At 43.3% G+C, this 16288-nt stretch overlaps 1 protein-coding gene across 3 annotated transcripts; it reads right to left on the bottom strand.

Moving 5' to 3' along the window:
• Nucleotides 1-661: 661 nt before the first annotated feature.
• Nucleotides 662-14043, bottom strand: LOC125751567 (mediator of RNA polymerase II transcription subunit 12-like). 3 transcript variants are annotated; one of them, XM_049030555.1, is made up of 6 exons: nucleotides 13496-14042; nucleotides 13091-13180; nucleotides 11326-11478; nucleotides 2277-2392; nucleotides 2018-2165; nucleotides 662-1510 (listed from the first exon to the last, which is right to left on the bottom strand). In XM_049030555.1, exons 1-6 carry the CDS (start codon nucleotides 13893-13895, stop codon nucleotides 996-998), a joined length of 1422 nt encoding a protein of 473 aa, XP_048886512.1. In that variant the 5' UTR covers nucleotides 13896-14042; the 3' UTR covers nucleotides 662-995. The 3 variants fall into 3 exon arrangements, with proteins under 3 accessions (XP_048886512.1, XP_048886511.1, XP_048886513.1); XM_049030554.1 differs by having other exon boundaries at nucleotides 11308-11478; nucleotides 13496-14040; XM_049030556.1 differs by lacking the exon at nucleotides 11326-11478 and having other exon boundaries at nucleotides 13496-14043.
• Nucleotides 14044-16288: the final 2245 nt, after the last annotated feature.

Below are 16288 nucleotides of genomic sequence, written 5' to 3'. Positions count from 1 at the left end.
CCATTTCTGTATACAGCATCAGGGCTGGTCCACTGTTCCGGGGCCAGGGCGAAAACCACACTGCTCCTCCTGAATCCGAGGTTCGACAATCTGGCGGACCCTCCTCTCCAGGTCCCCCGAATAGACCTTACCAGGGAGGCTGAGGAGTGTGATCCCCCTATAGTTGGAACACCCTCCAGTTCTCCTTCTTGAAGAGGGGGACCACCACCCCGGTGTTGATGCTACACTACTTTCCTCACCCCGAGCTGCCGGATGGTGGACCAGAATCTCCTCAAAGCTGTTCTCCATGGCCTAATGACATCAAGTAAATGTAATTAAATTCTCTGTTTTTCATTAAACCTCAGTCTCTGAAGATGGCTCAACTCATGCTCCCCTAAGCTGGCTAAGATTTTTACTGATGGCGTTTTGAACATGCGCATCACGTATCATCTGCATTCATTTTTGGTACGTTTACCTTAGCAGTACATACAGATGCGGTAATACGGTAATGCGCGGAACAGGAGAGGAAGGCACTTCAAAAAGTCTTACCGAATCTACAAATACATGCAATAAAATTTATTGTCACACTTAAGATAAAATACTTATTTTATCCGATTAGTTGATCGTAAAAATAATCGATGTAATACTTAGCTAGAAAAATAAACGATAGCTGCAGCCAGAATAGCAATAAAATGAAATGATCCTTTATTTGCCATATGAACACGTACAAGTACAGATACACTGGAATGCTTCTTTTTGCATATCCCACCTTGTTCTCCTTTGAAATACACACAGCTGACAGCGAAGCTTGGGGTCTGAGGGCAGGTCAGCCATTGATCCATCGCCCCTGAAGAATGTTGTGGGCTCAAGGGCCCAAGGGAGCTGTGACTATTCTGTCAAGGCCCAAACCAACAACCGCAGGCTGGGAGGCCTAACCCACCAAGCCCCACAGCGCCCCCCCAGTTTATAAGATTAGCTTCCTAACCTTTTGCAGGATTCGCCATCACTGTAACAGATTATAATGAGCCTTTGTCTCCAGTTTTGCTCCTACTGCTCCTCGTCCTTTCATCTTTTGTCTTGCCGTCTGATGAACACACACCCGGCTCCTCCTGCCTCTGCGGATCCCTCTCATCGAGCTCCCTGCGCAGCTGCTCCAGCGCCTCCCTTTCCCGCTCGATGGCCCGGCCCTCCTGCTCCTGTGCCCTCCTCAGCTGCTCTATGGCCTGCCTCTCAGACTCCAGAGCTTGGCTTTCCTGCTCCTGAATCCTGCGCAGCTGCTCCATCAGCTCCTTCTCTCGCTGGAGAACCTGGGCCTCCTGGTCTCTTGCTCTCTTCATCTCCTGCTCCTGGGCCCTCCGCAGCTGTTCCGTCAGCTCCCGCTGCTGCTCCAGAGCTCGCGCCTCTTGCTGCTGCGCTCTCCTCAGTTGCTCCGTCAGCTCCCTCTCTCGCTGCAGTGCCTGGGCCTCCTGCTCCAAGGCCCTCCTTATCTGCTCCTGCTCCGACTGCCCCACCATTATAACATTCAGAATATCTGAATAGAAGAAAACAGAACAGCAATGATGTTTGCCACCACTGAAACCATCCATTTGCACTCCATTTGTTTTGGGGGGCCCATTTGATCACAGTCACAATACTAAATATTAAATACACACATTCCTTATTTGGGAGATGCTGAAGCAGCATGTTCTGCTAACCAGCCAGCTAGCTATGATCTTCTGACTCTCCAGTGTTTCCCAACCCAGTCTTCGGGGAACCCTGGACAGTCCATGTTTTTGCTTCCTCTCAGCTCCCAGCACACTTGTACCAGGTATTCAGTGTTCCTAATTGGCTGGGAGCTGGGAGGGAGCAAAAATGTGGACTGTCCAGGGTTCCCCGAGGACTGGGTTGGGAAACACTGCTCTACTCGATAGCTATTTACTTGTTGAATGTGAATAGGGGCTGCCCCCCCCTCCCCGAAGTGACTTTTTGAAGGTGATCCAGAAACAACAAACCAGCCCCTTCCAGAGAACCTGATAAAACAAGTTTCCTACAGAATCACCTGCATTTCCTCCAGTGCTCCTGCTAGCTTCCTCTTGCAAAGATGGCCGCCCCAAAGCGCAGTGCATTGTGGGACCTGCTACTCGCTGCTCCGGGCTCTGTCCCGTCGCTCTGCTTTCCACGTCGCTATACTCCCTGGGGTGCTGGCTCTGTAAATGTTTGAGAAGGTGGACCTTGTTGCCCCAGCGCAAGAGGCTTTTTGAACATAACAGGCAGAGTGCCGAGCTGCTCTCCTGCCCTACTTGATAATACAGCCATACCACACTGGAGGGAGATGGGGCTTCATCACCAATCCCGCCGGCTGTATCGTTAAACTCTTCTTTCTTCAGTATTCTCTGTACTGTGATTCCTCCCCCAACCGCAGAATCTGAGCTTTCTGGAAGAAATGGGAAAAAAAAACTATGTACAATCATGAAAACACTAAAAAAACTAACCCAGAATGAAAGTGATGAAGCCCCATCTCCCTCCACTTTACAAAAGCTGAGTGTTCTTACGAAACCATTTGTAAGCAGAAATGGTGTAAAGCAAAGCAGCAATTATCGTTAATTTAATTTGAGCATTTCCAGGCTATAATGTCACTAGGTCACAGGAATTTTTCAGCTCCATTTGTTGTTGACCAAAATATATTTATGAGATACATGACTATAAGAGTCTGGAAAAGATTAAGCCCACTATTTATAAAAAAAGAAAAACAAAAAACTGCATTTTGAAATCCTGGTTCTGCTGGCACAAGGCTACACAGAAGCGGCAGACTGCTTCCAGCTTCAAAATGTCTAAGGCAGCAGTACACAAGACGAAGCTGAAGCCGGAAATACTGAGAATGACCAAAAACCAGCCAGGTAAAGGGCAGAAGTGACTTTCTAATGGCAGAGATGACGGTTTCTCATGAATTGGAGGATGACATTCATAGGAGAGTGACCTTCAAAAGCAATGGGAAACTAAGTGCAGGTGTGACATGCACTGATAGGACAGTTCGTATCAGGCTCCTAGAAGCAGGACTTAACTTCCATAAAGCAGAGAAGAAGCCCTTCATTAATGAGAAACATGGCAGAACCAGGCTGCTGTTAGTAAATAATATTCACTGGCGTGCACACACACCCCCTACTAGGGGCTGCACATAGCTCAGTGGGCTGTGCCTGTGACCAGAGGGTCGCTGGTTCAAACCCAGCTTTGGTACGTCTGCGGGTCCTTGATCAAGGCCCTTGACCCCCAGCTCCCTGGGTGCCAGAACAGGTGGCTGCCCTATGCTCTAGCTTACTCTTGCAAACAAAGAGCAAGTTGGGAGGCGTAAAAAGAATTTCCCCTTGGGGATTAGTAAAGCATCTATTATTTTTTTTATTATAATAAATTGAGAAATGAGTGCAGCAAAGATTCTTCCAGAACAGTATATCTGATATACTTGCTGATAAATGCTAAATGCAATTTTTTTTGGTGAAAAGCTAAAATCCTCTTCACATTCATTTGGTTTGCAAAAACAGATGCTAATGTAGGTTTCTGTTAAAGCAAAGTGGTATAAAGCAAATGTTTGTGCAGCAGGGGATACCTATACCCCAGTTTCTGGTGTGATAAACAGAATCTTTACTTCAGAGCAGAATTTGTCTAAAAAGGGCCAAAACATAAAATGAACACGCGCTTAAATCAGCTTTCCAAATAATTTTTACACCAAAACATGACTGCAGAACTACAGTACACTAGAAAGGCTGCTATTCCATGCAAGGTGCTTAACTACAAAATACAAAACCAAGTAATCCAAGATTTTTATATAACCCTTTGAGAGAACATGGACAAGCACACTGCTAAATGTCAGTCCCACACGCTCACGATGTGCCCCTCACCCTCACTGACTGGATGCAATGTTATAATTATACACCATTCATAAATGTTTTTAGTGCTGTCATCCAACAAACTATCGCTGCCATACAAACCCATTCACACGTATTTGCAATGTATCTGAAATTGTTTTGGGGGGGCGGAGGAGAATAAATTTAGCCGTCATAAAAAATTTACAATATGCTCGCTTCATAATTTGTCAAGTTTTTACAAAAAAATAAATAAGAACTTTTCCACATTTCCCAGATCACTTCTCATGGACGCAAGTGAAGCAGTGTCCGTGCATAAGGTAATCAATATTTCTCCATGTCATTTAAACCGTCTAATGCATGACAGCAGGACTGTCATTAACAACTTTCTAGATTAACCTATAGGCTATTTTACCAATTGGTCGTTTAATGGTAAAAATGAATCATTTAGATTAAAGTTAATTTTATTATTACAACAAACTATGTCACTGCAGGGCTTTAGATAATGGACACCAGCTTTTCAGCACTATACGGACATTATTTTCGGCCACAATACAATAAGCAGATTAGTGTGTATAAAACACTAATAAGATGTGTACTGTGATGCCCAAGTCACTAATCTGTACTGAGCTAATTGCTTTAATGATTTACCAAAACAGTAGCATGAAGCACTGAAGTGACAGGGAAGAAAAGGACAACTCAGTCGCCACGTCTATTAAAAGAGGAGATACTGTAGATAAACAAGGTAAAAAGACACTGGTAATGTTTCAGTATTTGTTTGTAAATATAGGTTTCATTTTTATTTCAGTTCAAGAATTATTTTCTTTTTAGTGTATTTTAGTTTCAGTTTTAGTTTACGATAAAAACAAGTCCCCACAAGCCCAAAGCACACAAACACACACTGGCAGCGTCAATCAACACAGAATAAGCCCAGATTCTAGCCTAAACGTTTCTCAAACATGTAGCAGGCAGACAACTTTATGGCTTATATTAAGCAGCTACAGTATATTAAGCAGCTACAAGGACAAAAGATACTAAAAAGGTCTCCATTATAATGCTAATTAAATAAACACGAATAGACAACACTGGGTTTTTGCCTACTCTGGCAGTCCATCAGCCAGAATAGCGCTGGTGTGTTTCTTCATCAGGCACTCGTGTATGGCGCTAATGCCGCCGTGGCATGCCATCAAACTTTGCACAGTGTAAAACTACCTTTATCCTTTAGTGATAATTTGAACTTTTCCCATAATTACACAGTGATATTAAAGGAAAATAACTGTGATAATGATGGAAGTGTTTTAGAAATCATAAAGGTAATTAAAATAATTTAAAAAAAGAGGAATCAATTTAAAATATCGATGTAGATGCATTTTCAGCATTGACATCAACTAATCGTGGCATCCGTACATGACAGTTCAAAGCTGGCTGCTGGGGAATTTCCTTCATCCGTTACCAAACTATTTTGTTCCTATGGGTTACACAGGTTACCCACTGATGGACTTTTTGGTTTTCTTTTTCTTTGTATTAGACAGGAGTCCCAATCACTGGCCACGGACGAAGAGAGCAGGGTCCCTAATAAGGCTGGGTATTGCCACAGAAATTCGCTTCAACTGCAATTCATAAGCTGACAATTTGATTCAATCCAATAAGAATGAGACATAAAATGCTATATAGCAACTTTTCATATTTAGAGAGATGCTTAAAAAGCTCCTCTACATGAATCATCACCTTACCGTGATCGAGGGGTTTGTCTCCTGTGATCCTAGGAGCTATGTTGTTGGGGACAATTGCCCGTGGTAGGTACTCCCAAGGCAAATCGGTTCTAGGTGAGCGACCAGACCCCCATGATAGTTGCCATAGAGGGAGATGTGACACCCGCTGAGATTGGGGACACCGGGAGCCTGCCCTGGAGCCAGACCTGGGGAAGGAGCTCGTGGGTGAAAGCCTGGTGTCCAGGCCTCTACCCATGGGGCCCGGCCTAGCATAGCCCAAAAGGGTTACATAGGTCCACCCTCCTGTGGACCCACCACCTGCAAGAGGGGCTGTTGTAAATCGTAAATTGCGTGGCAGTGAAAGGGCAGGGGCCTCAGAAGACCGTCTGTCTGCAACCAAATCTGGCCATAGGCACATGGGTTGGAAATGAGCCTGAGCTGGTGTGGGAGGTAGCGATACCAACTAGTGTCGCACTCACCTCACAGCTTGGGCTCTGGAAACAAACTCCTAGGTTGGGGCTGGACTCTATTCCCCTCTGGAGTTACCCATGGTGAGAAGGGGCGGACAGGTGTGGGCCTACTTGTATACCCCTGGTTCGGCACCAGTATGTTGGAATTTACCTCTATGAACAAGAGGATTGCTTTCCTTTTGTTTGGTGGTATGTACCGAAAACCAGTTCAGAGTATTCGACCTTCTTGGGAGACCCTTGGATATGGTGCTGGATGGCGTCCCCTCTGGGGATTCCATTGCTTTGCCTAGGGACTTTAAAGTTCACATGGGTAGCAACAGTGCAACCTGGAAGGGTGCAATAGGGAGGAACGGCCTGCTTGAACCAAACTCTAGCGGTGCTCTAGTATTGGATTTCTGTGCTACCCACAGTTCCACAAAAAACACACACAAGTGCACCTGGCACCAGAACACCCCAGGAGGATCGATTTTGTAATTGTATCATCAGATTTGCATGTTTTAGACACTCGGGTGTAGAGAGGAACTGAGCGGTCAAAAGAGCTGGACCTGATGGTGAACACCAGAGGTAAAGAGGAGCCGTCAAGCTGAAGGAGGTTTTCCGAGCTTCTTTAGCTTGTGGGACTTCTGAAGCAGCCGACAGCTTTGGCAGCAAAAACTCCAATGTGGGAGAAGGGATTTTCAGCTGGCTTCAAAGATTCTGGAAAACTGTCAAGTGACTATGAAAGGGGAAGCAAGGCTTTACCCATGCTGTTTACAGAACCGTTGACTTCAAATGAGAATATAATCAGGCTGTGGAAGAAGTATTTTAAGGATCTTCCGAATCCCACTGACACGCCTTCTTTGGAGGAAGTAGGGCTGGAAGACTCAGAGGAGGACTTATACCCATCACGCAAGTTGAGGTCACTGAAGTAGTCAAAAAAAACTCTCAGCTGATAGGGCTCCAGGTGTGGATGAGATTTACCCTAAATTCTTGAAAGCTCTTGATGTTATTGGGGTGTGTGGACTGACACGCCTCTTTAATATTGCATGGTTGGGGACAGTACCTTTGGATTGGCAGACTGGGGTGGTGGTTCCAATCTTTAAGAAAGGGGACTGGAGGATGTGTTCCAACCTCAGGGGGATCACACTCCTCAGCCTCCTTGGTAGGGTCTATGCCGGGGTACGGGAGAGGAGGGTCCACCTGTTGGGCAAACCTCGGATCCAAGACGAACAATACAAATTTCATCTTGGTCACGGAACACTAGACCAGCTCTTCACGCTCACAAGGATACTAGAAGGTTCCTGGGAGTTTGCAGAACTAGTCTACATGTATTTTATGGACTTGGAAAAGGCATATGATTGTGTACCTCAGTGGGTGCTTCAGGATATGGGGTCCGCCGTTGTGGTCCATCAGGTCCCTGTATAAACAGAGCAAGAGATTGGTTCGCATTGCCAGTAATAACTTTTTCCTGGTGGGTGTTGGACTCAGCCTGGGCTGCCCTTTGTCACCGATACGGTTCATAACATTTACGGGCAGAATTTCTAGGCATAGCCAAGAGGTGGAGGGTTCAGCTTGGTGACCTCAGGATCGCATCGTTACTTTTTATAGATGTGGTCCTGTTGGCTTCATTGGGTTGTGACCTTCAGCATGCACGGAGATGGTTTGCAGCTGAGTGTGAGACAGCAGTGATGTGGATCAGCAACTCCAAGGCCATGGTTCTCAACTGGAAAAGGATGAAATGCCCTCTCCTGGTATGAGACGAGAAACTCCTCCACTTGAGGCAGTAAAAGTATCTTGGGATCTTGTTCACGAGTGAGGGAAGAAAGTGACAAGTGGATCAATGCAGCGTCAGTAGTAATGCGGATGATGTACCATTCTGTCGTGGTGAAGAGAGCCGAGTCAGAAGGCAAAGCTTTTGATTTATCAGTCGATATATATTCCTATCCTCACCTATGGTCAAGAGCTCGAGTATTGACCGAAAGAATGAGATCACGGATACAAGCAGCAGAAATGAGTTTCCTTCACAGGGTATCTGGGCTCAGCCTTAGAGACAGGTTGAGGAGAACAGACAATCGGGAGGAGCGCAAAGTCGAGCTGTTGCTCCTCCACGCTGAAAGGAGTCAGTTAAAGTAGTTTGGACATCTGTGTAGGCATCTCCTGGACACCTCCCTGGGGAGGTTTTCTGGGCATGTCTAAATGGAAGGAGACTCTGGGGCAGACCCAGGACACGTTGGAGAGATTATATCCCTCGGCTGGCCTGGGAACACCATGTATTCCCTTAGTTGAGCTGGAGGAGGTGGCTGGTGAGAGGTAAGCCTAGGCATCCCTATTTAGACTGCTGCGCCTACGACCTGACCCAGGATTAGCGTCAGAAAAATCGATGGATGGATTTAAAAAGCTCAAAATTAAATACAAATTTTACAAATGCAGAGTCAATGGAAACAAACTGGGAAACACATTAAAGTCCAAAATCTATTTTGCGGAACAAATAGGTATAGTCCAGGGGTGGGCAATCTTATCCGCAAAGGGCCGGTGTGTATGCAGGTTTTTGGAATAACCTTTAGCTCAACTGTTCAAACGCAGGTGTAAGGACTCTTCAGCCAATCAGTCCTCTAATTAGTGATCTATTTATGGAGTTGGGGTGAAAACCCACATACACACAGGCCCTTTGCGGATAAGATTGCCCACCCCTGGTATAGTTCCTTCAAAATAAAACCACCTTCTCTCTTTCAAAGTACAAAAATTACATAACTGAAAAGCGGAAAACAAAAATGCACAAGTCTAAAACATGCCATGTTTCAGAACGGCTTTAAATTAAACACATGCACCAAAACATAAATTAGAATCTTTTTATTTGAGGAATATATGGGTGTTTAGGGCTGGGAATCAACCCTGACCTTACAATTCGATTTGATTTAGATTCAAAAGTACCTGATTCGATTCTATTTCGACTGCATTCAATCTATGTCGATTAATGTGTGATCAAACCAGATCAGATGTCATTGTTTTTACAACAGACACAGCACTGTAGCATTAACATTCAAAGCAATGCAATTGTTTAAGATACCATTACATCCCTGCTGAAAAAAACAGAATAAACCAGCATAATGTATGCTGGTTATACCACCATGTTGCATTTTTGGTGCTGGTGCACTAGCATCATAAATTAAATATTGCAGGTGGACAAGCTTCCTGTGCAAGTACTCCAGCACAGCTATTCTGGTCAACCAGTCACACCAGTACCTACCCAGCAAGCACCAGCCTGGAGTCTATGCTGTTTTTTTCCCAGCATGGATGACAAAAATACGATAATGAAAATACATAATAAGCATGAAATTTACTATTGTACTTACCTGTGAATACAACAAAATATTTCATCAACATTATTACCTCAGCAGTTGTTCTACTAAGCCAGAAATAAAATTATACCTGAAGACTTAATTGCTCTCATTTGCTTCAGTATTACTCATGTTTGAAAAAAAAACAAATAGCAATATTCTCATTACTGACAGCAGGTCACATCCAATAATTTCCATGTTCTATTTACTTTCATTTTATTTATTTTGCTTTTATATTATGTTACTTCTTGTCACCATAAGCAGTGTATTGAAAATTATTGGTGTGACAATAAAGGCCTACTTGACTTGCTTGCATTCACGTCCTCGGAGTACTCCATTACCATAACTAACAATGCACCAAGATGGCGGCTTGAGGCAACTGCGCAATACTATTGCAACCCTTGTACAGGTGAGAGATAAAGTAGCGCCACTTGTACAATAAGGGTCGACGATATACTTCACACAAGGTCACGCATACGCAACGTGACACATATGCATCGCAGGCAGTGTACTAACTGTACCTGCCCGCGTAGTTTACATCTATCTGGGGGATTAAATGTGATGTCTACCAGGGGGTAGTGCGAGAAAAACATCTTGATTGGCTTCTTTGTTTCCAGTATCATGCAAAAGTAATGGCGGTAAACACATTACATAACCCTAAAAAGGAGCGTCCATAAAAATCGCAGAGCTGGCTAAGTTTTGTTTCCTATAACCATGTAAATGTTCTAGCGCAGGGGTCGGCAACCTGCAACTCACGAGCCACATGTGGCTCTGAGCACAAGGCTGCGGCTCTTCTCAGAACGATAGACGCATTCACCTTTTCATGTCAATATATTATGAGGGGCGGCATGGTGGTGCAGTGGTTAGCACTGTTGCCTCACACCACTGGGACCTGGGTTCGAGTCTCCGCCTGGGTCACACATGTGTGGCAAAAGGTGACCATATTGCCACCCCAATTTTTGGTGGTACTGCATCTCGCGTATACGTCGCATTAACTCCTCATGTAGGTGCACCTACGACGCATGGAATGAACGCAGAAAACGTGTGCCGGCCATGATACATACGCATATGCGATGGGTATAAATCAGCCCTTAGATAACTGATACAGGTAAAAATCGAAGAAAACATTTTCAAAGCCATAGGGAAAAGGCATAAATTAAATTGGGATTTTGTGAATTAATTTATTAATCATAAAAATCTGCATTTTCCCCCCACCCATAGTCACTACCGATTAAAGCTAGAACATTGTGCATCTACAAAGGAAACATTGCAACTTCTACATGGGAAATCTTATAATTTTAGGCCATTTGATCGGAAACTGAAAACCTTAGTTCACATGAGCACATTGACTACGTTCACACTGCCAGCCACATCGTTCAATTCCGATTTTTTGCTCATATCGGATTTGTCCATCTTGACGGCTCACATTCATAAGTACAAGTGACCAGTATCTGACTAATGTGAACACACGGGTCCTCCGAAACATCACGCATGCACACATTGACACGTTTTTACACGGGTCAACTGCGTCACCAACAACAAAAAATATAACTGTGCGACGACTAATGGCGTTAAAAAAGGAGGTGTTAGTAGCTCACTACTCTGGAGGACTCTGCACTTTGCTCTGGAGGACGACACACAGTGAATCAGGTCGAAAAGTTATTACTGGAAGTGCTGCACCAAGAGATGCGTGGGTACGAGCCTGCCGGCGCAGGCTGATGATGTCAGCGCATGCGTATAAGCAAAAAGCCACATGAATTCCAATCTGAGCGTTCACATTCAGGTCGCATGGCTGAGAATCGGATAGTTATCCGATTTAGTACCACATATGAAAGTGACACAAATTTGATTTGAAAAGATCAGATTTGTGTGTCCACACAGCCCTGAAAAGATCAGATCTGTGTCACATTAAGGCAGAAAATCCGATTTGAGTCACTTCAGCATGACAGTGTGAACGTAGCCACTGTGCTCTCATCTATCTAGCCGGGCTCACCTGATGAACTCATGGTACCTATTGCAGTGACCATCCTGCCAACCAGGTTGAGCAGAGCATTAGTCGTCTCCTCCATGTGCTGTAGCATCCTCTTTTCTCTCTCCTCAGCCTTCTCATCAGCCCTCTTCATATGCGCAAGCAGATCTGGTGTATCTTGTGCCTTCCTTTTCCCTGATTAAGAAATATAAGTGCTTATCACTTTGGACCTAAATCTAATAAATCATGTTTCTTAATCTAGTCCTCAGAAACCCTCAGAAGGTCTGTCTTCCAGCTTGCACCACGGATTTGAACTCTGGGGGACCGAGTATTAATGCAGGATAGTTCACCATGGCAAATTGTCGTGTTAGAGCATACTCACACTTGGCCTGGTAGCGACATACAACGTCATAACACGATTGCCCTCCCTCCCCATTCCCACACTGGTCTGCACTCACACTACGCTTAATGGTCCAGACCCAAGCGCACTTTCATAATTACCATGTAACTTTTCATTTTTAAGAAGACATAAGAAGAAAAGCTCTATTACACAGCATAATGGTGTTAAGGATTAATGTCCTTATTTTGCGGATGAAGCCTAGTTCATACTTTACTTTAATCAATCATCTTTACCTTAATCAATACTTTAATTCAATGCATTGTCGATGTGCACGGATGCACAAGGTTTCCGCTAGACATAAAAATCTAGGATACATGTGCACTGACTGCAGTCAATGGCAGCCCTCTCCTTGATGGCGAAATTTACACTACATCCCCTCGTCCACAACTGAAAAGGCGGAAATGTGAAGTATGAATTGGCTTTGAGTCTTTGGAAGGGTCGCGCAATGAATCTTGGGATCTTAGCAAAAGAGTAACGCATTTCTAGGCTCCATTTAAAAGAGCCTTTGAAACAGAATAGACTTGTTGCGCTGCTGTCATCAGGGGTTACCCGTCATCAGGGGTTGGCTCCAGTTGGTGCATGTGTAGGGCAGTTTGTGTCTAGTGGAAACCGTGCCCGTCTAATATACATGCTAGATAATCGACTAGGCATATCCAGTAGTTGACATGTACGCAAACTTTGTCTTTCCGATTGGTTCAGTTCAAAAGCTATTGAAACCATGTCTCATTTGTTCAAGATTAATGATATATTCCACCTGTGTCTTTATTATTTATTTCTACAAAAAAATCATCTTTTGTTACAAGAATCAAACAGTACTTTCAATGAAAAATGTGATTGGGAAGAGGTAAATTGTAAATATTAAACATATTTATCGTCTATATTGTTTGCGAGACACAGCCGCCATCTGTTAAGTAGTTTTACAAAAATGTTGTTTTTTAAAATCCTATAAGACTTAAAACGTGTTATTAATAAACCTTCCTGCTTCATTCCTGTGTAAGCGTCATTCAGACCAAGAAGACGACATATGCCCTCTGCTGGTCTGGAAGAATATAATTCGGACACAGCCAAAAATCTGGTCAACATGCGCACCGATCGCAGCCAACCCTTGATGGTGATATTTACGTCACTTCCCCTGGTCTGCAACTATAAGTGCATGCGGAAAAGTGAAGCAAGTATTGCCCTTAATTACATCGTTTGAAAAGGACGTATTTGATTTAGTGCCTAAAAGGAGCATAAATGAGCCTTTAGTTGCCAACACTAGCTCGGGCACGGTTTGCGATCACACAGGATTCAGACTAACTGAACCGTGCCCGGGCCCATTTCTAGCGGGCCTGGGCACGGCAAGGATCGCATAGCGAGAGTATTTGTTAAAACTGAAAAGGTAGGTTATAACCTAAGCATACTTACTTCTCCTTGGTCGTGGTTGCTCTTGAGGTGGGGCGACTTCTGTAGAAATGCTAGCAAAAGATTCAGGATCTTCAAAGACGCCAGATGAGTCTAAATGCATTATTAAACAAAAAATAATAATGATCGTTTAAGCCCAATTACTCATTGGGGACATTGCTGAATTATTACAAAAGTAGTGTATAGTTTATATACTGTTTATAATCACTGACAGCATTACATTACAACATATTTGGACTGAACACTAACCGAAAGCAGTACAGTATTGCAGATTGCTTGACGGTTTATTAAAGGCATGATCCACAGTTTGTTCTTTTTGGACATGACGTAAAGTCTAGCATATAATGACATCAACGAAAAAGGTTTTGGGGAAAAAAAAAATCAAACGGAGGGATGCCATCGACCTACCCTGTGCGTCCGAAGCCAAAGGCGTGCTCGATCCGCTCGCGCGTTCCTCCAGATATTCTATGGCCGAATTTAGCGCTCCAGACTGCAGGTCTGCTGGCCTACAACCCAGAACACCATCGAGGAGGTCAAAGCATTTCGCCAAATTGGACCTTTTGCCTAGTTTCGTTTTCCCGTCGCGATATTCTTTTTTCATTTTCTTGATCTTGTTTATTATTTGCTCCGGCGTTCTCACATAACCAGCCTTTGCTAACTTTTCCGCCAATTCAGCGTACAGTTTACTTTTCCTAGTAGAATTTTCAAATTTGGTTTGGAACTCCGTTGATGTCCAAATCGACACCAAAACCTTGGTTTCTAATGGAGACCAGAGATAAGGCTTTACTGCTTCTGCATTCGCCTCCATGTTTATTTCGCGCCTGTAGAAAATGTTGCCAAAAGATCTCACGAGAAGTCGCTATTGGCTCTCTGAAATGTCGCTAGATTACGCGATTACGTCATGCAATGACGTTTAGTCTGCATCCGTCATCCCGCTGGACGACATGACGCTGTCTGTGTTAGTTTAGATATACACTGTCTGTCCAAAAAAGTCACCACCTGGATTTAACTAAGCAAATAGGTAAGAGCCTCCCATTGGATAATTACTGCATGGATGATTATGTTTCAGCTGGCAACACGTTATTTAACCCTAACTCAGGCAGTGAGCAGCTTCTCATTCCTTAAACAACCATGTCGGGAGACACATCCTGTGGTCGTGGAAAAGATGTTAATCTTTTTCGGAAGGGTCAAATTATTGGCATGCACCAAGCAATGAAAACATCTAAGGAGATTTCTGAAACTACTAAAATTGGGTTAAGAACTGTCCAACGCATTATTAAAAACTGGAAGGATAGTGGGGAACCATCATCTACGAGAAAATCATGTGGTCGGAAAAAAATCTTGAATGATCGTGATCGGCGATCACTTAAATGTTTGGTGAAATCAAATCGTAAAAAAACAACAGTAGAACTTACGTCTATGTTTAATTGTAAAAGAAAGAGCATTTCCTCACGCACAATGCGAAGGGAACTCAAGGGATTGGGACTAAAGAGCTGTGTAGCCTTAAGAAAACCACTTATCAGTGAGGCTAACCGAAAAAAAAGGCTTCAATTTGCTAGGGAGCATAAAGATTTGACTCGAGAATGGCAAGATGGCGAACTGAGCAGTTGTACGTTTAAAAGGGCAGTAGGAATTCCTGAAAATGTTAGTAAGAATTCTTCTTCCGAAGATAAACTGCTAGGGTAGCTTGGGGTATGTCAAACAAAGTTAAGGAAGAAGATTCCTAGGATATGAGTCAACTTACGAAGAGTAGTATTCCCAATACAAAGGAAAAGCAGGCTAGCAAAAAGCTTGTTACTAAAGATTCTTCTAAATAAGTTAACATTAAAGAGGTTGCTCATGCTCTGGTAGCACTTCTGTAGCACTGCTACGGGATGGAAGTTACTTCAGCTGGCCCCGACAAACAGAATTTTGATGAACTGGACGACTTGCTACTTTGCACACAAACTAAGGCCTCCCATATTCGGAAATGGATTAGACCGAATGAGGAAACATTAATCGAGACCATCTTGCCTGCAGTGAATGCTTTATGCTCCAGATTTGATAAGCAAAAAGAAAAATTGGATGACATCAATGCTCAGATTAAGAACAGTACGATGACCTCTAGTTTAGCCACAGCACTGGAATTTAATGCAGCCGAAATTGAAGAATGCAAAAACAAAGTGTCTGCTTTTGATGAAAAAGTAGAAGCCCAACAAAGGAAAAATGCTGTTTTTAAAGAAAGGTTGCCTAAATCGGAGAGATACAGAAGACGCTGGAACTTGAGTGAAAGGCATGAAAGAATCGGATAATGAAAACACAAGGGAAAACCTGATTAAGGTACACCGGGATGTTGCACCGCAGTGGCCGCAAAAGATATACATGGCATAGTGGGCACAGTGCATCGGGTGAAAAAGGAGAAGTTGTCACGCCAGGTGATCATCTAGTTTGTTAAACGAGAGCACAGAATGAAGATTGGGACACTGATGGCTGCTTTCTTGTTCTGTAAGGGTCTTAAAGCATGCTGTATGTTTTTACAAGAGACTCAATCATGTGAAGATGCTTTGTTCTGGAAGAACCAATGGGGAGATAAGATGCTGTTTTGTCATGGCAGTAATCGTTTTGGGGGTGTGGCCAATTGTTTCCAAAGATTCCCAGGGGAGAGAGTTACATTTAAAAATGATGTTGATGGTCATTGGATTTTGGTGGTTGTGTATGTTGAAGGGTCATTTGGTATCCTGATTAATACGTACGGACATAATAGTATTGGATGAAATAGGTTGTTATTGAAGTCTATTACAGATGTTATCTCTGAGTTTAAACAAAAACTTGGTATTAAGTTCACTCTAGCAGGTGGTTATTGGATCATGACCCCCGACGAATGATTAGATATCCATCTAGATAAGATGATCATCATTACAGTTTGATATTTAAATATTTTACTATGGCCAGTAATTCTTTGACATACGGGGTCAATAATCCATTGTTAAAGAGGTGTACTTGAACAAATTCCAATGGAAATCTTGTCACCCAAATCTGGTTAGGATAAAAACTTTATAGATTTCATAACTTTATAGAATTTAAGACTGATTAACTTACTGAATGAGGATTATAAAATGTTTACACATATTATGGCCAACCGTTTAAAGGCGGGTATTGGGCAGGTAATTAGTAAAAATCAATCAGGATTTATTAAGGAAAGATCCATTCGTCATAACGTTA

This window comes from Brienomyrus brachyistius, chromosome 11 (assembly GCF_023856365.1).
Source record: "Brienomyrus brachyistius isolate T26 chromosome 11, BBRACH_0.4, whole genome shotgun sequence".
Taxonomy (NCBI): domain Eukaryota; kingdom Metazoa; phylum Chordata; class Actinopteri; order Osteoglossiformes; family Mormyridae; genus Brienomyrus; species Brienomyrus brachyistius.
Note: the sequence above shows the minus strand (reverse complement) of the source record. Positions and strands in the feature narration are given on the sequence as shown.

Coding starts and splice junctions, on each gene's coding strand:
- LOC125751567 (XM_049030554.1), bottom strand. CDS start 13,895: ATGGAGGCGAATGCAGAAGCAGTAAAGCCTTATCTCTGGTCTCCATTA. Junction 11,479..13,090: donor GCAACCACGACCAAGGAGAA/GTAAGTATGCTT, acceptor TTTCTTAATCAG/GGAAAAGGAAGGCACAAGAT. Junction 2,393..11,307: donor AGGTACCATGAGTTCATCAG/GTGAGCCCGGCT, acceptor CATTTCTTCCAG/AAAGCTCAGATTCTGCGGTT.